Genomic DNA, 9,539 nt, shown 5'->3' with positions numbered 1-9,539 from the left:
TGTCTATCTTCAAATTTCTTCATTTACAAAATCTTGTTTTGCTGCGTTCTGTGTGTGTGAATATTAGGAGAGATAAAAGTAGAAATGAGGATATAGATGGGAGTGACTCTAGTGGAGCTAGGATAAATGCGGAAAACGAGACTGAGATGATTTGGGCATGTGAATAGGAGAGGCATGGATGCCCCAATGCGGAGGTGTGAAAGATTGGCTTTGGATGGTTTTCGGAGAGGTAGAGGTAGGCTAAAGAAGTATTGGGAAGAGGTGATTAGACCAGACATGACTCTGTTTCAACTTACCAAAGATATAACCTTAGATATGAGTCGTAGAGGACACAAATTAGGATACTATGTTAGCAGGAAGTAGTGTTTTTTCTTGATATCTGTCTATAGAAGTAGTAGTAATATTGCTCATCTAGTTTTTGTCCTTCGATTTCTGTTACTATCTATTATTTTTTAAACTTCGATAATCGTATTCTTTTGTTGTAATCACTGTTCAGAATGCTTTGTTATATTTTTACTTTCGTTATATTTTTTTGGACTGTTTTTTCTTGAGCCAAGAGTTTATCAATCAGAAAAGTCTTTTACATCTGAAGTATGAGTAAGGTCTGCGTACACTCTATCATCTCCATACTCCAAACTTTGCGTGACTACAACAACAACAACAACCCAGTGAAATCTCATAACGTGGGGTCTGGGGAGGGTAAAGCGTACGCAGACCTTACTCCTACCAAGGTAAGACGACTGTTTTCGAGAGACTTTCGGCTCAAAAGAAGCATAAAAGAGGACAGATAAAGCTAAGAAGTTCAAAGCGATATGGAAAAGCAAATAACGAATAACGCAATTAACGAAAGCGACACAGATAAAATAGAGTAATCAAAGTACAGAAAGTAATAGATAGATAATAACAGAAGTCAGATCACAAGAAATTATAGTGCGCTAATACGCGTACTAATACGGAAGAATAACGAGACTATGTACTAGTCTTCTACCCTAATATGGGTCCTCCACACCCTCTTATCTAAGGTCATGTCCTCATTAAGCTGTAACTGCGTCATGTCCTATCTAATCACCTCTCCCTAATATTTCTTCGGCCTACCCCTACCTCTTCTGAAACCATCCATAGCCAACCTCTCACACCTCCGCACTGGGACATCTGTGTCTCTCCTCTTCACATGCCCAAACTATCTCAGTCGCATTTTCCGCATTTTGTTTTTCACTGAGGTCACTCCTACCTTGTCCCGAATAGCCTCATTTATAATCTTGTCGCTCCTGGTATGCCCATACATCCATCTCAACATTCTCATCTCGGCTACTTTCATCTTTTGAACGTGAGAGACTTTAACTGGCCAACACTCCACCACATATAACATAGCCGATCTAACCACCATTTTGTAGAACTTGCACTACGTTAGGTATATTATTGTACAAATCTTTGCTTATGCTGTTGTAGTTTCTCTGATGGGAACAAAACAGGTCTAGGAGAAGGATAGAATCTGATTATTGGTCAAAATGTCATAAAAATAGGAGTATACATATGACCTAACCAAACACTCTGACCTAAGGATTAATGAAGTGATTTAAGAATTATGAGCTCTCAAAGTTAAATTGATAGCAAAAGTATTATCAAGTGATTTGTTTCGTATGTCCAAGTCTTATCAGGTGCGCATGTAAGCTGACTCGGATATTTTCAGTTATCAAATAAAAAGAAATAATTATGGGCTACGTGGTCCAAGGAAATCAAAGGTCCGCTTCCACGAATTTCATCTATATTAAATCTCCTTTTTCTCCAAGTATTCACTCAATAATCTTTCGCCCTGGGTGTGAGATCGATCGCCCTACTTATTTCTTTTCTTCTTTATTGCCCGGGTACGATCGACCTGAGTTTTCATGAGCGTTGACGGGTTCTGGAATGCCTGCCAAGGGCGCTAGCGCATACCCCGGGGTGATCATCACCACCTGCACCATTGGACCTAGTGGTATTAGCCTAGTAGGGGTCAACTGAGTGACTTGCTCCTAATGGTTAGTTGGCGGCATTTTTTAATATTCGAAAAGTATAATTAGGTGTCCCGGAAGGGGAGCCTTGGAGTAACTGGTAAAGTTGCTGCCATGTGACCAGGAGGTCACGGGTTCAAGCCTGGAAACAGCCTCTGGCAGAAATGCAAGGTAAGGCTGCGTACAATAGACCCTTGTGGTCGGGCCCTTCCCCGGACCCTGCGCATAGCGGGAGCTTTAGTGCACCGGGCTGCCCTATAATTAGGTGTCCCATTCTTATATTCTTTTTATTACTAATATAGTAATATACTCTTATCATCTCTTACTAGTAGCTGTTAACCTGCTTCACGGACTAATTAAATAAATTATGCTAGTTCCAATACAGATAAAATAAACTAATCTCTGGGCAAAAGCTCTCTGATTCTTCTGACTATGAGCAACTACTAATATTTTAGTACTATATCCATCATCATTTATGTAATATTATTTAATTCGATATAAAGTCTAAGATGAAAAAAAAAATTAAAAAAATTTTTTAAAATTTATGATCTAAACAAATCTTAGATATTTGGGTGATAAAAAAAAATTAAAATTAAATTATTTATAATTATAAAAAAAAATTGACATTCTTTTTTGACTGACTAAAAAGAATGGATTGCAATAAATTATGGTAAAATATTTGAATACAAGTATGTGATGGGAATATGAAAACCACCTTCAGGTTTAAAAGGTATAAGTTCGTTATTGATGGCCATAACATGCCAAACTCTTACCCTACTATTCCTCACGACTGCTAAGTCTGCTACTTTTGAATACATTTATCTTAGGGTGTGTTTGGTATGAAGGAATAAATATCTCTTTGAAAAAAAAAATGTTTTTCTATTATCTTATATATTTGATTAGTTAAAATATTTTGTAAAATAAGTTTCTTAAAATTTTAAAAAAATTGTTTTTCCTATTATCTTATATATTTGATTAGTTAAAATGTTTTGAAATATAAATTCTAGAAAATCAAAAAAAATAAGTTTTAAAAGTCACAATTCCACGTTGATTGTTTACTCCATAGCCCAACACCCTAACGCCCACCCCACCTTCACTCTTATAGTGTTTTTTCATAGTTTATATATGAATACTTTTGGGACAATATTTTTTGTTTATTTATCAAATACGTAAGTAAATCACTTATTTTGCGGAGAAACACCAAACACACCCTTAATCTATGTAATCTGGCACATAAAGGCAGGATTATAATAATAAATGTTTTAGTTTGTTCCCATACGTTGGATGTATTAGAGTAAATGTTGAAAAGTGATTAATATTAGTTAGGATAGATAAGTATTAGTAGAATGTATTAATATATATATGTTGACCAGGCTGTAGAATACAATAATTAGCCCATTAGGCCAACAATTCTCTTCTTCTTAATCATCATCACTATAATCATCAAAGAAAAATCTCATGAAGAAATCAAAATGTCAAAAACAAACTTTGTTAAGTGTTGCAAATCTTAAGCTTCCTTCTGTAAGTTCTTAATTATTACTTTTTGTTTCATCACCTTAATTTGTGTTTTAGCCTATGTTGCTCGTAATCTTAAAAATGTCAACAGATGCATGTCGGATTATCCTAAAATAGTGTATGTTTGAAGAATTTGATGGGAATATGACATTAAAAGTGAAGAGTCCGCGCAACTTATATTTTATCAGGGAAAAAAGATTATGTTTGGAATTGTCTAGTTTCTTATATATGAGGATTTTGTGTTATTAGTTTCAGGTGGTGGTGATGAATGCTGATTTGGGATGCACACATTGTAGGGACAGAATATCTCAAATCACCTCAAAGATAACAGGTCAGAAAAAACTTAGGCTTATTATATGTTTGTCAATTTCATCATCTTTATTTTATTTTAATAATCGTGGTGTCCGGAGTCAGTTTACGTTAACATATAAAAATGGGGAAGTTCACAAATTGAGCATGAGGTGTTAGTATTTTTTGCCTCGGCGAGAAATGAACATGAGGTTTCATGATTTTCAATTCATTTCATTGACAATAGATGCACAAATCACTAATTCCAGGGGTGCCTAGACCTCCCACCTGTACATATATCGACAAATGGAAAAAAATCATACATCGTCGGTCTCAATTTATGTAATGTAGTTTGACTTGGCACTGAGTTTAAGAAAGAAAAACTTTTAAAATTTGTGGTCTAAAATGTTTGTGTGATTATAAATCATTTCATTAAGGATAAAATGGACATTTTAAAGTGAAATTGTTACTTATAGAAATGTGTCATTCTTTTTGGAACAGACTAAAAAAGAAAGTGCATAAGTAGTAGTATTTTGTTTATGCAAGAATTTGATATGAAATTTTATAATTTTCAACTCACTTCATTGACCGGACAATCACGGAAATTTTAAGTTAAATTTGGCTATTTCCCCATGGTCATGTTACTTCTATGCACTTGTAGTACAGAATTTTTACACTACTATAAGCTGACCCATTGTAGCATGTTCTTTTACAAACACACATGCTCATAAGTGTTGAAATTAAACTATTATAAGTAATATTGACAGGGTTGAGGGAGTATACAATAGATGTTGGGAAAAAGCAAGTGCTTGTAAGAGGAGATGTTAAAAATCATCACCAGGAAAAAGATGGCACAGTAAAGAGCCAAAAGATCAACGAACGCCATAGCCGAATTTCCGCGTTCTTTTTTAGTTTACTGAACTTTCGTTGGAACACGACCAAGAATATGGTTGATTAATCGAAAGAACAAAAGTTTGATTCGTCTTTCGATGAATATTCATTCATGGGGTTGATAAGTATATATGAAATTTTCATACTAACAAGGAGTCAAATACATGTTCTTTCAAATGTTTATTTGTAGGGAATCTTGTGTTTCCATTTGAATACTTTAGATTTTCTCCTTTAGTTCCCTGTATAAAGTTTCCAGTTTCTTTATACTCTGCCCATGATTTTTAAACACATTAACATGCTTAATCAGTTGAGCAATCTCATAAATCATATGTTCCCCTTGGTAAAGGAGTAGCAAAAGGAAAATACTCTAACCAGATAAGAAAAACATGGCCTGCTTGTTGCTGTAATCGACTTTTTCATATGTCCATAGAAAACAACCTCTCTTCCTTTTTACCGAAGATTTAAGGTCTGCATACACACTATCCTCCCCAAACTTCACTTGTGGAATTACACTAGGTATGTTGTTGTTATTGTAGTGAACCTAAATAAGTACTCTCTGCATATAAATTTATGTGATAGTGTTTCAGTGGTCATAAAGTTTCAGAATGAAAAGAAGACGGTTGAAACTTGTGATTTAAAACAAACCATAAATATTTGTGTAGATATAAATCATCTCATCGAGGTTAAATGAGAGGTTTAAAGTATTATTACTAAATATATAAATTTATCATTCTTCTTGGAACTACTAGAAAGGAAAGAGTGTCGCATGTACGGGACGGGTGGAGTATCACTTTCCACAAGTGACCAAGACAATCATCAAAGCAGTGAAACAATCTTAACTATGAACAATAACATGCTTAACACAGTTAAGCAATTTCATGATAGAGTTAAAAGTTTTCCTTTCTGTTAATTGAGTAATTCCAATAACAAGCATATAGTATAGACCATTGATCAAATATTTCCCCAAATACAACAAAGTTTACATGCATCGTGTCTAAAGGATATATCAACAAGATGAACAAAGAGAGAACATTAAGACAGTCAATCTTGTTCCATTTCACCTTTAATTACCATTCTAAGAATACCATTTTTCATTTGTGCCTCAACCTTCCCAGCTTTACAGCAATCAGTGCTAAACTCAAGACTCCCTCCGTATTTCCTCCCCGATTCCTCAGATTCCACTTCGATTTCTCCTCTGCCAGTGAAGTAAACCGTGTTGTTCTCTAACCATACCTTAATCCCTTCTTCACTAACACCAGGCATTGCCACTCTCACAAGTATGCCATCCTTTACTGTATCCACTTCTAGCACCTCCTTCGGTCCTGCTGACTGAAAGGGGTTCTCCATCTTGAATTCTTGTGGAGCACCCGTCACCAGAACTGCAAATAAACACAAGGAAATTGAGGACTGGTTATATGAATCATTTAATTTCTTTTTGGATAACACTGATGTCTGGGCCAAATTCCATATACCTCAACTTTACAACCAGATAGTGCTACCTCCCCAGCATAGACACATCGAGCAACTCCACTCACCAAGGTTTTGGTATGTGAGGAGAAATCAATTACTGCGTTTTTTTTTCTGCTAAGATTTGAACCTAGGATGCGATCATTCCAACACTAATGCACCGGATCCCATCAGAACTCCGAAGTTAAGCGTGCTTGGGCGAGAGTAGTACTAGGATGGGTGACCCCCTGGAAAGTCCTCGTGTTGCATCTCTCCTTTTTAGGGTAGAAGGCTAGTACATAGTCTCGTTATTCTTCCGTATTAGTAAGCGAATTAGCGCACTATAATTTCTTGTGCTCTTAATTCTGTTATTATCTATTACTTTTTGTACCTTGATTACTCTATTTTATCTGTGTCGCTTTCGTTATTTGCTTTCTCAGATCGCTTTGAACTTCTTAGCCTTATCTGACCTCTTTTTATGCTTCTATTGAGTCGAGGGTCTCTCGGAAACAGCCTTTCTACCTTAGTAGGAGTAAGGTCTACGTACACTTTACCCTCCCCAGACTCCACATTGTGGGATTTCACTGGGTTGTTGTTGTTGTTGTTGTTGTTGTTGTAAGATTTGAACCTAGACTCCAAGGTCTATGCTACACCTTTAGATGCTCCAGCCATACAAATCATGTATACATTTTTTTGTGTGTTTTGCAAGCTTGCACGCACATAGACTATTCCACCAGATACATGCTACCTCCCACCAACACAAGCACATAGGTACCAAGTGACTGCTCAGTGAGCAAAATTTTGGCAAATGGAAAAAAACCTATAGTTCCATTTTTGTTTGTTTCATACCATACTCAATGTCTTTAGGATGAATAAATTAGCAATATTCTCTAAATCTCAACCCAATTTCTATACTTGTATCGAATCTCTAACTAAACTAAAAAGACTATGAACACTAAATGGAGTTGATTTTTCAAATAATCACTCAATTAATAGTTATTATCTCAAAAAGTCCTTTTTTCTTGATTCCAATTTTCCTCAAACAAAAAATGTGACTTTCTGAGATAATAACTATTAGTAAACGACTCGACAGATAATCCACTCGACATTAGATATACATTCTACCTAATGTAAACGTAGAAATATCACATAGCATGAAGTGTTAATAAGAAAAAAGAACTAAACGGATGAATCAATTACTTGGCTCAGTAGTGGTTTTCTGCTCCTTGCTCAAGGAATTTGAATCTGAGGTTGAAATGGAGGAAAAAAAGCGTGTGATTGAAGGTGCGGCGGTAATAAATTGAGATTTGCAGCTGATTAATTTGAACAGTGTTGAAGCTCCGGCTGCTTTTCTGAGACTTAGAACCATTGACATTTTTTCCGATCGATGAAAGGATATTCACTGTCTGATTTTTCCGATCAAGGGTTTTACAGTGGGTTTTGGAAATGGTACTTCCGCTTTGATTGGGCCTAATTTTGGACCATGTTAACTACGTGGGTTGAGATATATAGGCCCAATGGCTCTGACCAATTTGCAGTATCCAAAACTTGAGTCTTGAGGATTTGTCATTGTCCCCTCCAGCTGTTGGCTCCATGCAGATTGCTGGAAGCAATGGCTTTGCAATATGATGTGCGAAAGTCTGAGTCGGTCATACCTCTTTTTTTAAAATAACATACATAACACATCACACGTTCATTTCGTGCCCTAGACACGCTTCCTCTATGTTTCATGTGCATTTCGTGCGTTAGACGTATGTACATCATATTCATCATATAAGGTTATAACATTGTATATTAAGTATAGAAAATTAGAAATTATTACAAGATCGACTACAATATTCAACAAAGAAAATAAATTAAATATTGGGTCATAATTTTACTATAATCATGGCGACAAATAGAACATGTCATTTCCCGATCCATCTAAGTTAATATACAACTAGTATGATAAATATGGTTGTATGGGAGCACACATACACACTTGGTTCATTTAAATTCTGACAGATAAATTTAACAGGTATTATAAATTAGTTTTTGGAATAATGAGAAAAATGCATTTGAGAATATGAAAAGTCCGGCACATAATGAATTTTGGTTGAAGAGGGGTGGAATACTTATGAATTTTGAGGGGTGAAATATATTGTGAATTTTGGCGAGGATTGTACATCAAAACAATATTATTATTTACGTGTGAAACTTTTACAAGTATATTTATTTAAAATTAGCTTGTGTGTGTTACACATGCATCATGTTTGATATTTGATTTTCTATTTAATTAATTTTGTTGAATATTTGATTTTCTATTTAATTAATTTTGTTGAGATTAAATATCAAGTACTTACAAAAGATTTCTATATACTGCAAGCAATGTTGTCCACATTAATCTTGTCACCAACATATATTCCTTGTGAAAAGATACTCATTATATAGTGCACGCTTAAAAGTAGAAACTCCTTTGCATGACATTAGAACTTGTTTGATATGAAACCGAGCATAAAATTAAATCTTGATTCACTGAAATAACTTTGGAGTTTTCACTCAAAAGGGATTTTAACAACTTCTAGCTACACATTAATTGTTATCTACCTTTTTGTTATTAATACAACAAGACAATTTACTATTAATACAATTTCAGACTAATATCTGGTTCAGCTTTTGTACATCTCAACTAGTTCCACAAGTTATCTGTTATCTTCCTCGTACACAATTAATGGATAACTCTGTCCACCAAGAATTGAACAGATGAGTAGCTACACTTCTTATCCATCCATTTAAAGGAAAACAAAGCTAATATTTGCCAGCTTCTCATGTTATTCCCTCCCCCTCCCCTCACCCTGTTGTACAACATAGTTCATGTATCACCACCACCATGGTTGCTCTTGTAACATACCAATTTGAGTCCAAAAACTGGAAATGAAAAGAAAAGTTATTTACTACTACTGCTCGAGAATGGAAGTGTGTGCGCAGGCGCGAGTTTGTGTGTGTGATGATGCAATCCAAGATATACAGCAGAATGTGAAATAATAACAGTTGAAAGTAAAAGCTAAAGATTAATTTCTCTTATGTGTGTGTATATATACATACTATATACTCACGCACATACACACGAATAGGGTCTAAGAAAGGGAAAACATTGCTTAGAAAATCAGCAGCAACTATTTAGTCCTCCTGCCTCAAGATGTTAGTCACTTCATGCTAGTTCATCACATTTGTATCCCAAATATTAGTCAGTTGCCTTGTTTAAGAGTCAAATTGATCAACATTTGGTAATTAGAGTCTTGACGCTGATGTATTCATTTTGAAAATACAATTATTATCTGGAAACACAGAAGTATATATGTATTACTATTTACTATAATCTCCGAATAAGCAAATATTCAACAAAGAAGATTTCTTACATCCAGTGAC

The 9,539-nt window shown here is 35.0% G+C and overlaps 2 protein-coding genes and 1 non-coding gene across 3 annotated transcripts; 2 read left to right on the top strand and 1 right to left on the bottom strand.

Moving 5' to 3' along the window:
* The first annotated feature begins 3,401 nt into the window (after positions 1-3,401).
* LOC129888525 (uncharacterized) lies at positions 3,402-5,283 on the top strand. The gene is made up of 3 exons (XM_055963486.1): positions 3,402-3,512; positions 3,756-3,837; positions 4,562-5,283. The coding sequence occupies exons 1-3, from the start codon at positions 3,450-3,452 to the stop codon at positions 4,750-4,752; spliced, it is 336 nt and encodes a 111-aa protein (XP_055819461.1). The 5' UTR covers positions 3,402-3,449; the 3' UTR covers positions 4,753-5,283.
* A 284-nt stretch (positions 5,284-5,567) lies between these two features.
* LOC129888523 (14.7 kDa heat shock protein-like) lies at positions 5,568-7,660 on the bottom strand. Its single transcript, XM_055963485.1, has 2 exons — positions 7,332-7,660; positions 5,568-6,064 (listed from the first exon to the last, which is right to left on the bottom strand). Exons 1-2 carry the CDS (start codon positions 7,504-7,506, stop codon positions 5,727-5,729), a joined length of 513 nt encoding a protein of 170 aa, XP_055819460.1. The 5' UTR covers positions 7,507-7,660; the 3' UTR covers positions 5,568-5,726.
* LOC129890855 (5S ribosomal RNA) lies at positions 6,286-6,404 on the top strand. The gene has a single exon (XR_008767052.1). It is a non-coding gene; the product is annotated as a 5S ribosomal RNA (ribosomal RNA).
* Positions 7,661-9,539: the final 1,879 nt, after the last annotated feature.

Source organism: Solanum dulcamara, chromosome 5, assembly GCF_947179165.1.
Source record: "Solanum dulcamara chromosome 5, daSolDulc1.2, whole genome shotgun sequence".
Taxonomy (NCBI): domain Eukaryota; kingdom Viridiplantae; phylum Streptophyta; class Magnoliopsida; order Solanales; family Solanaceae; genus Solanum; species Solanum dulcamara.
Note: the sequence above shows the minus strand (reverse complement) of the source record. Positions and strands in the feature narration are given on the sequence as shown.

Bases quoted from the DNA above. Each gene is read 5' to 3' on its own strand.
- LOC129888525 (XM_055963486.1), top strand. From the start codon at position 3,450: ATGAAGAAATCAAAATGTCAAAAACAAACTTTGTTAAGTGTTGCAAAT. The intron at 3,513-3,755 runs GTAAGTTCTTAA...TTGTGTTATTAG, and splicing joins CAAATCTTAAGCTTCCTTCT to TTTCAGGTGGTGGTGATGAA. The intron at 3,838-4,561 runs GTCAGAAAAAAC...TAATATTGACAG, and splicing joins AATCACCTCAAAGATAACAG to GGTTGAGGGAGTATACAATA.
- LOC129888523 (XM_055963485.1), bottom strand. From the start codon at position 7,506: ATGTCAATGGTTCTAAGTCTCAGAAAAGCAGCCGGAGCTTCAACACTG. The intron at 6,065-7,331 runs GTAATTGATTCA...GTTTATTTGCAG, and splicing joins GAAAACCACTACTGAGCCAA to TTCTGGTGACGGGTGCTCCA.